Below are 20810 nucleotides of genomic sequence, written 5' to 3' on the forward strand. Positions count from 1 at the left end.
TCATACTGCATTTTCAAACCACCTTCAATGCAATCCAGTTTTACCACCCAATAAACGGTTTCTCATTTGAAGTTCATGCTATTTGCTTATGCCACCTTTTCCCCATACTTTAGTTATAAGCTGCTGAATTCCATATCACTGTCATTTTTCTCAGTGACTCAGCACATGACTCATTTTCATATTTAGTCAGGCCTCCATATTATGGGTTCCATATCCATGAATTCAACCAACTAAGGATCAAAATATTTGGAAAAAAGTTGATGGTTGTGTCTGTACTGAACATGTACAGATTTGTTTTTCTTGCCATCATTCCCTAAATACTGTATAAGGATTATTTACATAGCATTTCCATTGTAGTATTACAAGTAACCTAGAGATGATTTAAAGTAGATGGGAGGATGTGCATAGGTAATATGCAAATACAACACAATTTTATATTAGGGAATAGAGCATTTGTGGATCCTGGTGTCCACTGGGGTTCCTGGAACTAATCCCTCTCAGACACTGAGAGATGATAGTACTCTTTTTTAGGATAACCAATCAGGTAGCTGGGTACTTGAGAGTCAATGGTGAAATTGACACGTTTCAGGTTTCTAAGAAGATATAAGATCTGTAACATAGACCTCGTCCTACATGTAAGAATAAGCAGATTGCATCCATGACTCTTAGCCTCATCTTGTAAAACATTCAAGTAATGCTGGGTTATGTAAAGGTAGGCAGTAGTAGAACATCCCTCAAAATTTAGTGGCTTAAGAGAACCAAAGATCACTTCTCACTCTCACTGCTTGTGCACTGCAATTGGCTGAGCAAGATGCTAGGTGGGGCAGCTGGCTCTGCATATTTTAGTCACCAAAGGACCTGGACAGAGAGCAGCTATCTTCAGCATTGACCTGTCCCCAGTACATCAGTAAATCTCATCAGTTCAGTTCTCTTTTCAAATTACATGCCACATTTGACACTTTGTAGTATCTCTCAGCTGCACAGCCTCCTAATTTGGCCTCCTCCCTTACTTGTTCAAAGCACTCTCACAGTAGGAAAAGAGTGCTCTTCAGGGTCTGTAACCTGCAATTACATGCTCTACCCTGAAGTGACCTATGTCACTTTCCACTCAACAACTCATTAGTCAGAATAAATAATGTGACCCAGTCAACGACAGGGCACATAGGAAATGCAAACTTGCCTTATGCCTGGACATTTAGTGCACAACTTTAATAACTACCAAAGGGTCTATTTGATCTTTCTGCTCAACATTGGCCCCATAGTCTTCAGACTCCTCAACTTCAGTTTAAACATCTGGAAATGTGGTTATATCTTGTTATTAACTAGAACTGCTATGATTTAAAGATCCCAAATTCTGAAATTTCTCACTCTGACTACTAGTTCTTATCTCTCAAGCCCCATGCTAACATGGATATAAAAGCAAATTAAACATATGACATAACCTTGAAGAATTCAAGGTTAAATAATGAAAGAATCACAAAAATAACTCAAGTTCTAGAACGTGATCATTACTAAGTACTTGTGGGGGCACAAATTAAAAGCCCAACACAAGGGTGGAGGAGAGTGGAGGAAAGGGAGGACATCTTTCCTGAATGGTGTGATGCTGTAGCTGAATCTTCAAGTTAGAGTCTGAATTAGCCACAGAGGCAGGAGGAGGGGCTAGAGATGAAGGTAATGTGGGGGCAATTCATGAAAGACTTTGAATACAATGATAAGGACTATGAATTTTCATCCTTAAAGCCTTTGAACTAAACAGGCTTGTATCTTAATCAGAATTATATTTTTAAAAAGGCATTCAAAATTGTTTGTTAACCTGTATTTCATAGTTATTAGAAATACTTCATTGGCTTCTAAACTAAAGTTATTATCTTAAACTATATGAACAACAGTGAAGATCTACAAAACATGAATTTCAAAAATTTTGTCATTAATTCTATCAGTATAACTTACCATATTATAGTAAGACAGATGCTTTGACATTTAAAATGCTTCTTGGGTTTATTATTGTTACCAATGTGCCTTTATTTGTTCACAAATCTAAATCATAGTTTATACCTGAAAATTTCAGCTTCTATGTCCTTCAATATTATAGTTTTTAAAACAAATACTAAACAAAAGTAATAATAGTGCTGGTTAAACCTACATCTTCATAGTTTAGGCCGAAAGCAATTTATCCAAAACTTGAAGGTATATATATATATTTTTTTCTAAATCTAGAAAAAAACAGGAAAATTGATTTATTTCCAAATATAATACAATTAAGGTATAAAGTGTTTAAAAATAGAAGTTCCATGAATCTTTATGCAGTTAGTCATGAAAGTAGTTTGAATTTAGAAACCTAAAGTTTAAAAAGTTAGTCTCATTATGAAGTTCTAAATAGAACATTGTTAATATTTAAAAATTTATCTCTTTCCATTTATCTCTGAATAACCTTGGTAATCTACTGCCAGTAAAATTTTCTCTAAAGCGCATGCAATTTTTTCTTAGAACTAGATTTTTTCCACAAATATTTATTATTTTCACTTTACAGTTTCAGACTGAGCTAATGGTTTCATAAGCAGACGTATTGATTAGTTCAAAGTCAATTTCTAACCTATTCCAGCTCTTCAGCTTTCTTGGAGCATTTTGTGGGTTTTGTTTTGTGTTTTCTTTTTTTCTTTTTTTTTTTTTTTCACTTTGTGTAAGATGGCCATGTCTTCTTTTATACCTGAAATCAAATAAATCCAACCTTCCTATTCTTAAGTGTTTGAGGATACATTTTTCTTCTTGTTTTATTTTTCTTGTATGCTGATTTAAAATAATGTATGTGAAAGCACTTTGACTGGATAGGAATTAAACTTAAGGTACTGGGACCTCCTTAATTGGCTGCTAGTGGAGCAGATTCCAAGATGGAGCATCACTATAGAGATATTCAGGGGTTCTTGGGGGGTAGGCTATAAATTATGGATTTGAAACCAGAGTTTGAGGGGCAGTTGTAAGCTGGAAGAGGGAATCACAGCAGTCACCAACTCTACCACCTAGAGCCAATAGCAGAAGAGAAATTGTAGAGATGAAATAAAGTCTCTCTCAATATGAGCCAAATAGGGGGTCAAGGAAGGTATGTAGCTAGATCTAGCAAAAGACTGAAACTAATTACAGACAGTGAATTCTGTTTCTGCCACACTTTCTAATGTTTTGATTATCATTCTCAGCAAACTGACACAAGAACAGAAAACCAAACACTGCACGTTTTTACTCATAGGCAGGTGACCAGCAATGAGAACACTTGGGCACAGGGAAGGGAACAACACTCACTGGGGTAGGTGGGGTAGAGGGGAGGGGCAGGGAGGGACAGCAGGGGCAGGGAGGATGGGGAGGGATAACACTGGGGAGAAACAATGGGGGTTGAGGGGAAGGGAGGGATGGAGACAGCAAACCATCATGGCGTGTATGTACCTATGCAACAATCCTGCAAGATGCAGGATGTGAACATGTACCCCAGAGCCCAAAGGGAAAAAAAAAAAAAAAAAAAACAGGGCTTGGGCCTTAAGTAACAAAACTAGGGTGGAAAATATTACAGACATTTCAAAAAAATTATTGCTATAACTACCAATTTTATAAAACACATTGACCTCTTAAAATTGGCTTATTTTTGCTACTCTTTTATTTCATTGGTCTGTTTATATCAAATAAGATATATTTGAACAAGCCTGATCTTTTAAATTTTCATCTTTAAGTTTTACCTGGACTTGGAATTTAGACTTAAATGGACAGTGTTTCAGGCTTACAGTGAAAACAAATGCCCATAGTAGACAAATACTAAAAGAAAAGGATAAAGCCCTTAGTTTATTTTTGTCTTCATCAATAAGAAAAAAGAGAATCCATCATTTTAGTGCTTTCTTTTATCCAGGGTCCAGTGCACTGAAACAAAGAGACTGGAGCTCTGGGCAATATCTGAAGATATCTACCAGGAACTTCTCTATCTCTTACTTGCTCCTCCCTCAATCCTTTTCCTCCTCAATATAAGAAACCAAATTCGGGTGTTCCAGTGAAAGACTTTTTTACAGGCTCCACAATATTTTTATCTGTTTTTGTTATGTTGTTTCGTGTTTCTTATTTCCCTGTTCATACTAAGATTTCTACTTTAGCATCATTATAAGGTCAAAAATTCACAGATGCTCAGCCATGGACTTCCTTCAAAGAACCATTTTACTTGGAGTAAGAGAATGACTTTCCCTCACCTTTAACACTTTCCTAATGGTAACGCCTCAGAGTGGCAGAGCAATTTAGAGGGTGCAAAGCAAAGTCACACGTCCTCCTATTTAATGTGCACCACAGCCTGTGAGCTGAGCAGGGCAGCCATCTCATTTTACAGGTAAAACTGAGCCTCAAGAAAGAATCTGGACAACCCAAATCTTCTCCTTTTAGCATTAGGAGAATTTTGTGAAGATATAAGTGTGTTTAGATTACTTAATGTCATTTTCAGTTTTAAGTGTCATGATCAGATTTTCATTTCAGTGACATACATGGGAGATATGTTTAAGAAAGGCAGATTTGTAAGTACAGAGATCAGCTAGTTAGAATTTCATCTTAAAATTGAGGCAAAGTATGATAAAGATCTCAACTACAACAGTGGTGACAGAATGGGAAAATATTTAGGACATAAACCTACAATATGTTATTAACAGATTGTGAAGTCCCTCTACCAAAACAAGTATTTAGTAGGTTAAAGTTAACTCATTTAGCAATTAAATCTTTATTTGATTATTCAAATGAAACTTGCTCTATCACAAAATACCTTGAAGTTATCAAAACCAAATGCCATGTGCTGAAGACATACAGAAGTGTAAGTTAATAAAGATACATCTTTATTCATTAGAGGCTTACTAATTAGGAGAATTAAGTACAAAGTTGGCAAGCAACAAATTGATGTAAGAAAGACTTAGGAAGACTTTGATCTTCCTTTATTCACAGTAATTTTCCTGCAGTATTTCACATCTTCTTTTTCCTTGTCATATCACCTCAACTGATGACCTCCTTAAATGTAAATACAAGAGAGACAATGAATACAACTAGAGATCAACTTCTTGCCCTGTCAATGGCACCACCTCTCTACATATGTACCCACATACTCTGCCATCTCTCTTTCTCCAGAAGACAGGGTCCTGCTTCTAAGATCAACCACTATACCTGTGTCTAAACACAATCCCTAGTTTGCCCTGGTAATTATCCCCTTTCCTTCCCATCTAACTTTGTCCCTCTGTGCGCTATGATTCCTCTTAGCATACAATGATACCTCAACACTACTCTTCCATAAAATCTCTCTCGACCCTACATTCTTATCCAAGTAATGCTGCATTCTCTGTTTCTCTCAACAGAAAATCTGTACAAAAGTATTGGCTACATTTACAGTTCCCACTTAGTAACCTCCCAGGCTTTCCTCAATCTCCTCTAACTGGAATTTGCCCTACAGTAGCCCCAGCAAATATTTATAATTTACCAATAAAAATAAATTTCTCATCTTTCAGGAATTAAATAAGGAAAAAATTAAAAACCATTTATATGAATATGCATAAAATGATTCAAATAAATTATCCTAGGAATAACAAAGTTATATTTAATTATAATACCATATTGTTGATATGACATATTTTCATGAAGTCTGGCATAGTAACCTGCTCTAAATGAATTTTGCTATGCATGATATCAGACTGTCTGCCTTCCTTCCTTCCTTTTTTTCTTCCTTCCTGACTTCATTAATCTCTCTCTTCTTTTTAAAATAAACTGAGTATCTTCGGTTGTAACTCAGACAGGCTTAAATGATAATAGAATTGTGCCTCAACATAGTAGCTTTGCATTAATCTCTTAAATTATTTTTCTTTAATATGCAAAAGATAAATTATATGTGATTTCTAAAGAAGCTTTGTCAAGCTCTAGCAAACTAGCTTAATTATGAAAAATTAAATTTTCTGTAATGATCTCTTCTTTTGAAGTCTTTAATATGAAATTACATTTGTTTAATCATAAGCTTGGTTCTTGGGCTTTTCAAGTGGACTTTAGAATTGTAAACCATTATTTTTAAGTGTAATTTCAGGCTTCCTTTAGTTTTTGCCATTAAAATTAATTTAAAATTAAAAATGATTAGTGGTGATGTATTTTTTAATCAAAAACATACAAAGATAATGGATTTCCTCCCTAAAATCTGAATACATGTTACTGCATTATGGCATTAATACATATACAGTATTAATTTGTTTTAGTTTTATGGATAACAAACGAAAATGCTACTTCTTGGTTTTAATAATATAATGTAACAGTATAATTATTATTCATATGACTCATATATGAAAAAAGGAAAGTGTTTTCTTGCTCTTATTGTTCTTTAAAGTCATTTAGCGTTTCTAGGGAAAATTTAGAAAATCTTAAAGAAAATATGACTACAGCTCAAAAGCAACAGCTTAGAATTGTCTGGGCCTCTAGGAACTGTCAACAGCTTCCATCATTTAAATACAACTTACTCACATGTGGGGGAAGCATATGGAGGGAGAACTCACACAAGATGCAAAATAGGCAAGTTGTACAAATTAAAGAACAGAATGGAGATGTTTTATTTAAAATTTTCTTTTTATTTTCTAAGTCAAATACGTTCTTTATTGGAATGTAACCTCCCAGTTCAGATTTTTGGTGATAATGAGATAGTAATTTTTATAATTTATTTTTAAAAATTTCTGTTCATAACTTAGCCTTTTAGCACAACAGATATATTAAATGCTATCCCTCATTTCTTTATCTATGTAAAAAAGTACAAAAAAAATTAAGTCTATCAAGAACTACTTGGTTATCCTACCTATTTAAGAAAAAACACTGACCACTAGATTGATATCGACTCTAAAACAGGAGAAAAAAAAATGCATTCTATAGTTTGAAATAATCAGATTAATATCTGCATAAAATGTGTGTAAAAGTTCTTTTCTCAGCTTGAGTGTCGAACCAGTATTATTGTGTCATATTTAAAATCTAGAAATCTCATTTTTTTGTTAACATAACTTGATAGTTTCAGGGACCACCTACTTTATTTCACACTTGATGTATGTGAATGCTTCTATTTATACAAAATTATACTATTTTTAATGTTATGCTATGCTTAATTTAAATGGGATATCTTACATGTTGGTGAGATAGATGTACTAGAGCTACATGGAAGAGAGAATTGGAACCATGCATAAACTAGGAAAGGTAGTGTTACATTGGAAGAAAATCAAAATATAATAGAAGAAACATACCTTAACTATTATCAAATGTGTACCGACAAAGAAAGAAAATAACAGATTTGAAGGCAGACTTGGAGGAAATTAAAAGGAGATCTTGATTTGTATAGATAAGTAAAGCAACCAAAATCTGAACTGTGGGAAATGATGTAAAAATATTTGTTTTCTTAGAATTTCTCAAGAACATTGATCTATATTTTATTAGCTTTCACTAAGGTAAGCCACAATTACAGATGACCTCAAAATCTCAGAGGCTTACAAAATTGATGGCATTATTTCTTGCTTTGATAACTGAAGTCAACTGTGGCTGTGCTCTATGTATCTTTTCCTTCTGGAACTGATTGAAGGAAGAGCCACATTTTGGAATGTGTCTTTTTTGTACATAAGGAAAGACCAAGAAAGGAGAAATTCACATGATAGCTTTTTAGTAGCTTCTATTAAGAACTCTCTCAATTCCACTCATATTTCAATGGCAAAAGCATGTCAGAAAACCAATGGTGATATCAGGGAACTGCAAGTCATACAGCTATGGCAAGAAACAATAAATCCTTTTATCAGAAAGGGAGAAAAGATAATGGGGGAAAATGATGAAATCTACTCTGCATCATATGCCAAAAGTGTTTTTCATAGAGAATGTGGTACTATAGATGAGTCTTAAAAAGTTAGGGCAAATACAGAACAGAAGTCAAATCATTTATCAGTGATTGGCAGTGGTCTTCATTAGTATAGAAAACTCTAGCTTTTTGCCTTGGAAATTAACACAAAAGAGTAGAATGGCTGTATAAAGTGAAAGTAATTTTTAAAAAGGACATGAGTTTTATCACATAGGTAGAAATAAAATATATGGCAATAAGAATGCAAAGACTGGAATATGATAATTAGAAATATATTGTCATAAAGTTAGTACATTTTTCACGAAGTAACAGATTAGAATAATTTAAAGATGTATATTGTAACCCTTAAAGCAACCACCATAATAATAACAAAGAAACACTACCTCCCCGCCAAACATTTATTAGAGATAAAGTAAAATATATATGTAATAATGCTTTTTACATACAAAAAAAGACAGAATTGGAAACAGAGAAATACAAGAAGGTTGGTCAAATACGAATCAAACACCAAATAGTGAGCTTAAAACTAAAGACATTAATAATTGAAGTAAAAGGACTAAACACCCTGATTAAATGCAGACTAGATTTTTTTTAAAGTTAGACCAAATTGTATGTTGTTTACAAAAAACATACTTTAAACATAAGGAAACAAAGAGATTGGAAGTAAAATGATGGAAACAATAACCAAAAAAATGCTGGTGAGGCATATGAATATCAAAATAAAGTAGACCTGAAGCTGAATAGTGCTAGCAGATATTTTGATGGGGCATTTCATAATGACAAAAGAATCACGTATTCAAAAAGACATAAGACCACCAAAAGTTTATGCACCAAATATCAGAGCTCCCAAGTACGAGACAAAAAGTGACAAAACAAGACACAAATTTACTGTCTTTAATATAGATTGTAACACTATTTTCTCAATAATAAAACAAATAAAAATCAGTATAGTTAGGGATGATTTGAACAACACTCACCATCAATGTAAGCTAACTAACATTAATAGAAAATTACTCCACACTAAAGCAAGCTGCAGCTTCTAACGTGCACATGGAATACTCAAGAAGACAGACCATATCCTGGGCCATAAAACAAGGTACAATGCATTTCAAAGTATTTAAATTAAACAATATGTTCTCCAACAATGATAAACTAAATTATTAAATTTAATAAAGATTAATAAAAATAATATACCTTTTAAAACTCTCAAATATTTGGAAGTTAAAAACCCACTACTAAATAATTCATGAGTCTGAAAAGAAATCTCAAAGGATATTACAATATATGTTTTGAACAGAAATGCATAAAAACACAACATATTTTTTTTTAGCTGCATATTTGTGGTAGGCAGCTAAAGCAATCTTTAGAAGGCAATTTATACATTTTAACTCCCATATGAGAAAATAAAAAGGGCATAAAGTCAGGCATTTCTACTTCCATCTTAAGAAACTAGAAAAATAATAAATTAAGTCCTATGTATATAGCACAAGGATATAGTAAAAATAAGAACAGAAATCAATATAATAGAAAAATGAAATAGCCTTGTATAAAGAAATCAAATTTGTAATTGGACAACTTTAAAAAAAAAACACTCCAGGACTAGATGTTTCACTAGTGATATAACATATGAAGAAAAAGTAATACTAATCTGACACAAACTCTCATAAAATAGCAGATGTGGGAACACTTTTCAGCTCATTTCATGAAGGGCAGGCATGGAAAACACAAGAAAAGAAAATTACAGTCATTCTATCTCATGAAAATAGATACAAAAATGCTCAACAAAAATATTAGCAAATGAAATCCAGCAATATATTAAAAAGCTAATATATCAAGATCAAGTTTGACTTTTCTCAGGAATGCAAGGTTAGCACTGTCAGCAGAACAGACAGAAAACTATTGCAACACATATATCTGACAACAGATTTGTACCCAAAAGATATTACACATTCCTGCAGGTAGAGAATTTAAAAACCAACAACAACAATAATTTTTGCCTTAAGATTCAGTAATCCTGCTGCTAGTTATTTATACAAGAGAAATAAAAATATACGTGCACAAAAAGTCTAAGAATTTGTACAGCAGCTTTATTCATAAATACCCAATTATAATTTTCAGTCAATAACTGGAAACAACCCAGATATCCTTCAATGGGAGAATGAATAAATAAGCTTCAGTGTATCATTCAATGGAATACTAAGCAATAAAAAGATACAAACTATTGATACATGCAACTATTTGAATTAATTTCAAAAGCTATCATTTTGAGTGAAAGAAACTTGACACAAAAATTACATATTGAATTATTCCACTGATGTGATGTTCTAGAATAGTTAAAACTAATCTGTGGTGATAAAGATCTGCCCACATATAGACAGGGTAGTGGTAGAGCAATGCCCGGGAAAGGGAACCAGGGAACTTTTTGGGAGTTCTGTGTGTCTCGATATGCACTCCTCAACACTAATTAAAGGCTACTGAGTTAGTTCATTTGCATTGCTCTAAAGGAATACCTAAGGTTGGATAATTTATAAGGAAAAAATGTTTATTCTTTGGTTCATGATTCTGCAGGCTATATGAGAAGCATGGTGCCAGTATCTGCTTCCACTGAGGTCTCAGGGAGTTTTTACTCATGGCAAAATGCAGAGTGCGAGCAGGCGTGTCATGTGGTGAGATGGGGAGCAAGTGAGAGAATGGAGAGGTTCCAGACTCTTAAACAAACAGATCCCACCAGACACTTAAACAAGCAGATCTCATGTGAACTGAGTGAGAACTCGCTCATCACCAAGGGTATGGCCCTAAGCCATTCATAAGGGATCCACCCCCATGACACAAACACTTCCTACCAACCCATACCTCTAACACTGAGGATTACATCTCAACATGACATTTGTAGAGGACAAACATCCAAACCATATCAGGTACCCTTAAGGTCTGTGTATGGTCATTCCCTCAGTCTCCTCAGGGGATTGGGTCCAGGACCTGCCCTCCCTGCAGGATACCAAATCTGTGGATGCTCAAGTCCCTGATGATATAAAGTGGTGTAAAGTTTGCATATAACCTACACACATCCTCGCATATAATTTAAATCATCTCTTGATTATTTGGAATACATAATACAACAGAAATGCTGTATAAAAAATTGATATACTATTTTTTAAATATTTTTTTATTTCTGCATTTTTTTTTTTTCTGAATGATTCAAGATTGGCTGCATTTGTGAATGGGGAACCAGCAAATGGAAGGATGTCTTTATTTCTGAATGTCAATTTTAATTGAATTTTTAACAAAATCAATTACAATGCTTATATCTATGTGTTCAAATATTATAGTTCACTGTTTTCAGAAATGATATAATGGGTTAAGAATATTATAGGAGTCATGGGAAGCATGATGGTGAGAACTGGGCTCAGCAGGCACATCATCATGTAGGACGAGCAAGAAGAACAGGGTGGTGATGGAATTCAATCTCCAGAAGAAATCACCAGGGCAGAGAGATTTGAGAGAGAAGTAACTCAATCATTTCTTATGATCCCTCCAATTCCAAACCTCCCTAAAACGATTAAATACATTGTAATGGCAGGGAAGAATATTAGGGATAATGTGCATTCAGTAGCTCCACTTCCTTCACCCCTTAAATTTCTCTCAATCACTTGCCAAAACCTAAGTTTCCTAAAATAATGGGAAATAATTATCTTCACAACTCAAAATAAAGAGCTTAAAATGCAAATGCATGGTTAGGATAATACTTTAAGATAAATGAATTTTATTCCTAAACTGTATATGAATGCAAATTAAGCACTGATCTTTCCCATTACTGGTAATATAGAAAGAAGAGAAAGAAGTAACAGTCCAATTTAACACACATTTACTGAGAGTGTAACATGGACTAAATAAGTGGTTTTCAAACTTTTGTGACTGTGACCTTTAGTAAGAATTGCAATTTATATTTCAGCCCTGCATGTAAGTACATATGTATAACTAAAGCAGTGTTATAAAATAAAACATGTACTTGCTAAACAAGATGCAGTCTGGTATTTACTAGACTAGTATAGTTTGTCTCATGTTTGCAGAAATGCAAGTCATGATGCATTAATTTCGCTACCCACTAAAAGGTTGTGAATTGTGGTTTGAAAAACACAATGCTCTTCTTTTATTCAAAATGTGGTCTGTGGACCAACAGCAGCAACATCTGGGACTTGTAAGAAATGCAGAACCTGAGACCATACCTCACACCTAATGAATCAGAATCTGCATTTTAACTAAACCTCCAGTGCTTCCTGTGCCCTTTAAAGCGTCAGAAGCTCTGTGCTAGACAATGCCTGAGTAGGATTCTCTGAACAGATGAACGCTTCTTGGTATTGTTTAGGGCAGAGATTCTTCCTCAGAGATAGTCTGGTTTCAGAATAGGCATACTCAAGACCCAAACTAAGCCTAATTCAGTACCTCCAAGGATATCTTATGGCATTTTTATTTAAAACGACAACAACAAATTAACAAACAAAATCCAATAAGGCCTCTGAACCAGACCCTATTTAAAAACCACTGTATACAAAGTTAAGTGAAAATTGCACACTGAGTTAGTTGTTTGTTTGTTTATTTACTATTATACAAAGGTGCAAACCTATGCTTCCAGTAATATGGAAAGTTTTTATTTTATTTTTCTTTGTGGATGACTTCATAGAAAGGCACTTTAGTCACACAATACTTATTGATGGGGGATTGCTACTGCTTCTTTTGAATTTACTTCTCCTTATCGGAGAATTTCCAAACGTGTTCATTTTACCATGTAGCGTGACTTCTGGTAGAAATATTATTATTAGTCCTGCTGAGATAGCAAAATTTATCCCTGGATGACCTCCAGTCGATCCCTTACCAAAGATCTCAAGTGGCTATCACTGTTCATTAAGGTCCTTGCCATTGTGTTCCTATCTTTCCTGAGTAATGGGAAGTTTTAGTCTGGAAGTTGCTAATCTTGCTAACACTAAAAGGCTTTCTCCCATTAGCAGCTTCTGTGTTGCATTAATAATAAGAAAGTAATAAAGAGACCGACCTCAGCTGTTCGGTCTCCCCTGAGACGAGGCCCCAGCTTCCCTCTTATCCCCATGGTCCACTCTAATGGTCTTGCCTATATTAAAGTAATAGAGTAGATAATAAGATAAGTGCTGTCTATTCTATCAGAGTCTAAAATTCCTTCTTCTTTTTGGGGAGGATGCTTTTTTTTTTTTTAAGACATCTAAATTGAAAACTATACTATCAATACTTTTGCAATTGAAACTGACCTGTTTCATTCATACTGTTTTAAAATATAGACTATCAAGCACGGGGAAAAATGTTTTAGAAAACATAAATCCCTCTACCTTTCTTAGAAGAGTTATAAAACAGAGAACTCTCCTAAATGTGTCTTCTTGTCCTTTTTTGAGTAAATCAAATTACTCATCTGCACAGCAGTAGACTAAAGAAAACTAAAGATCTTTGATTTTATAAATATTAAAAACTCTTGTTAATAAAGAAGAAATGATGAGAAAACACCATATTAAAACAAAATAAGATTGGATTTGACAAGTTCAAGGTGCATGTTAATAAATTGTTAAAAAATGTTCATAAAGACAGGAACAAATGCTGAGCTTAATTGCTTATGTTTCTTTTTTTTTCTGTTGAAAATATGTTATAGTTTGCAGAAGTGCACTTCCTAAAGATTCCCTTGATTTAAAGGGAATCTGTTTTTAAGTGTATGATCTGTGTATGGAATTATATTATCTATGCAGTAGTTAGTTGGTTCCAATTTTTCATTTTAAAATGAAGCTACTTTTTGTTTCAAGTATATTTGTTTAACTGGGTCAACAGGTAATTCACCTTGAAAGTGTTGCTCATTCCTAGCACTCAAAATACTAGAACTTTTTTTTCAATTTACACTATTGTATCCTGATTTTAAAAGCCTACCTTTAGGTGATATATTGCCTATTTTTGTACTTGTAATATAGAAGGAAAAAAGAATGATGATATCAATCATCATCATCATCAGTGACTCAATGTATTTTTTTAAATAAAATGTGTTCATAACCCTCTTAAAAGGAATCATTGTGATTAGCTCTATGCAATATTTATGTGGATTCAATAAATGGCAGTAAAAAACAACTAAAAGCTATTTTCTAAAAACTTATAATCAATATATTTTTTCTTGTAAGCACTTAACAGTTTGGGGGAAAATGTTAGCATCTCTAATAAATCAGGGATGCTCATCTAAATTTTTAGAAATTATACATGAAAACTTTTTTTGAATGAAAAAGTCCAAAATTTGGAAATAAAAAATGCTAAATATATTTCAGTAAAATAAACAGTAGACCTTTTCCCCAGAGAGGTGACAGTTTGAATCCCTTTTAACTAAATAACTTGTATATCATCTATTTATTGGCTAAAATTTTGATAAATCCAGTAAACCCACATGTTTGCTTTATTTTGCTTGCAAAATGCAGACGTGTTCACTGCATATCGGTGGGAGACATATTATTGTTAGAGCTGTCCGTGAGATGGAGGAAGAAGAGAGTGGCATATTATGACATTCTTATGAAGCTCCAATAGTAGACAGGTCCATTGGGAAAGTAGCAGCTTTAATAAAGAATTGTCCTAGAGTTGTAGATATAATGCACACTTATCTGAATTCCTTTTACTTTTTTTCTGTTCTGCAGTCCATGAAGGCTCTGGAGAAACTAGTCAGAAGGAGACATCCACCTGTGATATTTGCCAGTTTGGTGCAGAATGTGATGAAGATGCCGAGGACGTCTGGTAATATGCTGTTTTTATTCTTTTAGACAAAATAATGACAGTGATTAATTTCTTTTTAATGCCATCAACTGTTCTGCAACAGAAGACATTGTCTGCATTTTTATTTTCTTATTCAGTTCCCAAGTGAAAAAAAAATGAGGGCTATAATAACAGCAAGGAATTTCTGGAACTGGATTAAGAGGTGGGCCAGCCATGCAGCTATCCATGGCATTACTTGATAACGTACACTAAATATCATTGAAGCCCCCTAAAACTGTCAGCGTTAGGATATAGAGGGAGGGAAAAGTCTTATTTACTAGAATATCTTTCAAGAAGTATCATCAAGGCTGAGTATGATGGCTCAAGCCTGTACTCCCAGTAAGCCTGTACTCCAGCATTTCGGAAAGCCGAGACAAGAGGATCACTTGAGGCCAGGAGTTTGAGACTGTCCTGGGCACAAAGCAAGACCCACATCTCTACCAAAAAAAATCTAAATTAGCTGGATATGGTCACACTAGCCTGTAGTCCCAGCTACTCAGGAGGCTGAGATGGGAGCATCACTTGAGCATAGGAAGTTGAGGCTACAGTGAGCTGTGATCATGCCATTGTGTTCTAGCCTGGGCCACAGAGTGAGACCCTATCTCAAAATTTTTAAAAGCCATCATCAGAAAGCAATAGATGATCAGACTTAGTCAGTTTGGGTTTCTATAAAAATACCATAAACTGGGTGGCTTATAAACAAAAGAAATGTATTTCTCACCATTCTGAAGGCTGAGAAGTTCAAGATCAAGGCAGATTTAGTGTCTGATAAAAGCTCACTTTCTCTTAAAATAGGCTTCTTCTCACTGAGGCTTCACATGGCAAAAGGGCAAGGAAGGTCTCTAGAGACTGTTTTAATAAGGGCACTAATCCCATTCATGAGTCTCCAGCCCCATAAACTAATCACCTCCCAAAGGTCCTACCTCCCAGTACTATCATCTTGGGGGTTAGGATTTCAGCGTATGAATCTGGGGAGGGGGACACCAATATTCAGATCATTCCAGTTGCTAATCTGACTTCTAAGATGATGGAGTAGCTACTCTTTTAAAGATATGTTCATCAAATAATGAATAGTACTTATTATTTTGAATGGGTGCCAACACTTTAGCCTTTTACTGTATTGGTTCCACCCTAAGCACATGAAAAGTGAATAACTCAGACTTCTGAGGGAGTTCTTTGTGTCATGATAGTGAAAAGAAGCAGCCTCTTTTTCATTCCTCTCCTCTTCTTTCTTCTGCTCCTCCCCTACTCCTCTTCCACTTCTTCCTCTTCTTTTCTTCCTCCTCCTTTTCCTCCCTGTCTTCCTCCTTCTCCTCCTCTTTTTCTTCTCCTTTGTCTTCATCTTATTATTATTATTTCTCTCTTTTTCTTTTTTACATATACCTCACCCCTCTCAGGAAAACATCTGGCTGCTTTCTATTTTCTTCAATATGCAGACTGTGCTTGCCTAGATCAGTTAACCGTCATCTTAATCAAACTTTTGTGAGTAGAAGGGAAAGTTCCTCTAAGGAAAATGAAGAAAATAAAAATTAAGACAAGATTATCTAACAATAGAAAAACAGTCTGCACTTAAAATGTTTTTTTAAGTGAAAATTCTATCTGAACAAACGGTGGTTCTTAGGGTAAACTACGTACTTACAGCTAAACACTGCCTTTGAATAGCCAAGTGAAATAAACATCTATTACTAAAAGCAGACATCAGTAGAGTTTTCATACCTGTCAAACACCTATGGCCAATGGGCAGCTGGGAGCCAAGTGAGAAAGTCTATGCACTGGTTTGACCATCTTGAGGTAAACAAATGTATGTTTCTGTAAAACATCCTAGGCATCTTAATGGCTGATGAATATGTGGTTTCCAAAACTGAGAGATTTCCAGAAGTACTTTGGGAATTTCTGAAAACATACCAGTTATTTAGTTCTGCCCCGAAATTAATGAATCAGAATTTCAGAGAAGCAAGACTTAAAATTTTACTTTTCTACAACTCCCAGGATGATTATGGAAATACTATTCTAAAATAAATGACTAATGCAAAGGATCTTTCTCCTTCCTAAACGTTTTAGGGCTCTTCTGTAGTCATAAGATTAAGACACACAAATAGGAAATATATCCTTAAAATATTTTCTTTCTAACGTTTGTTGGTGACTGCATCTGTAGTTCAGCATCATTTTTAAGCTATTAATTATCAATTATTTCACTTTAAAACAATTTACATGAGTCTCTATTTTTAAGAATTTTAATTTTTCTAGTTCCTTGTCTTTTTGATGATCATTCTTTAAGTACTATTGCTCTACTTTCCAAATACAGATATTTAAGACATGAGCTTTTAAGAGCAGCTAAAAATTACACGTTGCTTACAGTGGGCTTTATCCATTTGTATACTTTTTCTCTCAGTTATCTGCAAATAGCCAGAGGAGGTAGATTCCATTATTATTTTACTTTACAAAGAGGAAATTGAGTTTTAAAGTATTAAAGTGGCAGGATCAAGATGAAGATAGTAGGTGAAAATAACTAAAGCTTGTTAGCATAACAATTCAGCCAAAATGCAATTGAAACAATATGTCATTGCTGTCATGTCTAGATGATGAGATGACCAGATTGAAGGCAGCATATTTGCAGTGAATCTCTAAGGTCTGCAAGGTTAGAGCTGGTCTAGGCAGATGTTTGCAGCTGAAAGTGGGAAAACATCTAAGCGAGCAAGATTAATCCTAGTATTCTTGCAAAAGTTCGGATCCATGTTATGGAGGCAGTATGAAGAGATGGGCAAGTCTAGTGGCACAAGAAAGGCTTAGCAATTGTCTATAGGGCCCAGCCATGGCAACTGTAATTCAGAAAATAAATTCAGTTACAAATGGGACAAGAAGAAGACAAGGCAGAACTTTAATCATGGAGAAACTGGTGTCAATCAGAAAAGCTCATCAAGAACTGAAGCAGAAAAGCCTGAATAGATATTGGAATGGCATACAAAACCAAGCCTTGGTTACAAGTGGCTCAGAGAAACGTACCCTACATCTGAGAAATAAATTACAAGGTCAGAATGAAACCGGCAGCAAAGCTAACTGAATGCTAAATCAGTTAGCTCTTGGCTAGGATATCTTGTAATGCCCCCAGCATAGGGACAAGCTTAGCTCCAAAATGCAAAATAAGCCTGAACCTCCAGATGGGGGCTAAGTGGCCATGGCTGTGAAGATTAGAGGGCTGTAAGGGCAGGGAGCCAAGAAGATCATTAGACTTCCAAGGCAAGGATGATAGTTGTTAGCTTTTAAATAAAATAATGTTCAATGTAAGCAATAAGGAATTGTGCTGAAATAAGTGCACTGATTTTCATTTACATACTTTGTATATTAACGTACCTATGTTAAACTCTTGTATTTAGTTATGGCCATGAAGGGCAGATTGGAAACAGCTGAAGGACATAGGAATAAAGCAATGAGTGAAATTAACTAGGCATAGAATGAACGAGGCTGTAAAGTGAGATAGGAAGCAATAGTGGAGTGATCTGACTGTAGTACTAGGCAACAGAACCTTCACTAAATCCAGGAAGCGTTGATACACTATTGATTTTGGATGACATCACAGCCAGGTTCTCTCAAACATAAAATACTACATATGCTGTGTGGCAACAAAGAGTACAACTTAGTGTTTTACTTTTTTCTTTTAACGCCAACTAAACTATAATTTTATGTATACAGATTTCCTCAATTCTGCATTATGAAGTAATAACAAGATGTGAATAACTACTGATGTGAAAAAATGTTCTTACTGTATTCCACAATACTAAGACAAAGGTGAAAAATTAATTCCTGATCTTTCTTTAACCCTGGCCTAAGTTAATATTTTACATTTTGCCACAGGGTTAAATCTAGTTATTCCAACATTCTCAAGTACTTTCAAGATGAAGACAAATCTTCACTAGAATAAAAAAGTCAATACACTGTTAGCTGATCATGTTTTCATAGTTAGATGAGTTTTTGAGTTAAGGAGAAAGTCACACTGGAGATGGGAATAAAAAAATTAATAAACATGGGAAGGAGAAGGAAAATAAAATAAGAGGAGAAAAATAATAATTAGATGGCATTGACAAACTATGATACTAATGACACAACATGTTAATGCTTTTATTTTGAGAAAACAGATGGCTCGTAATCTAATATAAGACCCTAGTTTATGTTCTATGATGTCATTTCAAGGTTTTTCTCTTGCATTTTTCTTATATGGGGAACATCAAGGCTATAAAAAAAATCAGAAAAGTTTTTGGTTTTCTCAATAGGAAAGGAAAACCATTGCTACAAAATATTTTTTCAGTTACAGATATTAACTTAAATGTAGGAAAGGATTAAGCTTCCAAAAGAGGGTTAAAATTCAACAGGATAAGTTGTTCACATGCCAGTACATCCATTCTCATAATAGAGGTATCTTTTATTTAGGGTGGACTTCAAAAGTCACTGAAACACCTGTGTGAAGGGATGTGTGTGCCTGTTTATGGGGAAGAGGGTAAAAGAAGAAGAAAGGGCTTAAAAGATTGTTTCTCTTTATGTCTAGACGGAAAACAGTCAAAACTAATACATTTATACATAAAAGAGACTCACAAAAACACCCAGCCAAATATAATTTATAAATAAGAAGAATGGCTTATAAATAAGTCAAATATAAAATTGACTCATTGCAAAGTAATAAATCCCCATCTGGTAGCACTGGGAATACCAACTTATGATTTCAGCAAATATTTCTGTTACTGGGTTCACTTTAGAAACAGCTTTATATTCCCTTAATTATCTTACCTGATAAATTATCTCAGTAAGTCTAAAGTAGGTCAGTGGAAACTCTTTTCACTGGGAACTATTCCTTAGAAGTAATTAGCCTGGAACTTTCTGTTGGTTCTGTCAGTCAGAAGTAGTTCAGTGCCCTGGGGTTGATACTTGATTTGATATATATATATACATTAAAAAGCATTGAAAGCTGGGTCTGACCATAGGAATGGCTGGGTATGAAATTGGCTGCATGCCTAATATTTCCAAGAAGAGAGTACAGGTGCACAGGTGTAAGAGCAAATGCAGCCAGATGACAAATGACATAAAGGGACAACTTAAATTATTAGGTTTATAAAATATATATGTATATGTATATGTATATATATATAAATTATTAGGTGTATTTGCTTTATATGTATTCTTTATAGCTCTTTATTCCTGTTTTAACTTTGCTTTTGTAGTATTCTCTACATGCCACTCAGGCTCCATTAGCAATATCGTATTGGCTTAAATGCTATTAACTCCTTAGTAGTCATACATTTTGTCTTTGAAAACATTAATAATGTCTTCTAGTTTTAGTGTATAATATCCTAAGTGTTTGAGTGCAATGGTAAGAAAGGAAAGAGGCAAAGTTGTTGCAATAAAATGAGTTCCAAAGAAGAACGAATGAATGTCTATCATTTTCTCTGTTTCATTGATGTCTCATAACTGAAACAGGGAATGGGATTTGGCATTTCTTTTCTGGGTGTCTCTTACAAAGAGAGTTTAGTTTGAAGTCTTTAACACCTTGCTCCTTTGCTCTGAGAAGGCTCCTTATCACTAGGAAGACTGTGTGTTGCTGGCAACCTGCCCACATTTAATGCATTTTGGACTGTGGAGGCTCATGAATATTTGAAGTTGGGGCAATGGCCATGGATGATGTTTGGCATTAGATTTCATCATAGGTATAAGTAAATTAGATAGTAGGTCTTGCTGACTTTAGTACCTTTGGGTTGTGAGTCTGATAAGGAAAATTAAGACACCTCTGAGGAAAATACAGAAAGTGGTTTTATTTAAAACTACTCCTGGTTGACAATTGAACAAAAATATTGTGTTGAAAATGGAAATTGCAGTCTTAGTATTGTTTTTCTACTAAGTAAAAAGATCAGACATGGATATGATATATTTAAAGAGGATGGTGATTAGTCACAAAATTTTAGCCACTTAAGAGTTCAATCAGTTTCCCCCTAGGGTGTTTCCCTTTTATTAATTTCCTTTGCTCTCTGGCCTGAGAACTGTAACTCTGGTAACCAACATTAGGTCTCATTTCTAATACGAGTTTACTCATGGAGACGATGAAAAAAAAAAATAGAAAAAGATAATAGAGATCTATTATCTAAAAATCTAAGGTTTTGTTGAA

At 34.3% G+C, this 20810-nt stretch overlaps 1 protein-coding gene across 1 annotated transcript in view; it reads left to right on the top strand.

Moving 5' to 3' along the window:
* TMEFF2 (transmembrane protein with EGF like and two follistatin like domains 2) overlaps positions 1 to 20810 on the top strand; it is a 245232-nt gene that overhangs the window by 120134 nt on the left and 104288 nt on the right. The window contains exon 5 of the mRNA XM_012436626.3: positions 14548 to 14644. Coding sequence (XP_012292049.1) covers positions 14548 to 14644 — 97 coding nt within the window. The remainder of the gene's footprint in view (positions 1 to 14547; positions 14645 to 20810) is intronic.

The sequence above is a fragment of the Aotus nancymaae genome, unplaced genomic scaffold, assembly GCF_030222135.1.
Source record: "Aotus nancymaae isolate 86718 unplaced genomic scaffold, 86718_ANA_hifiasm-v0.15.2.pri h1tg000008l, whole genome shotgun sequence".
Taxonomy (NCBI): Eukaryota; Metazoa; Chordata; class Mammalia; order Primates; family Aotidae; genus Aotus; species Aotus nancymaae.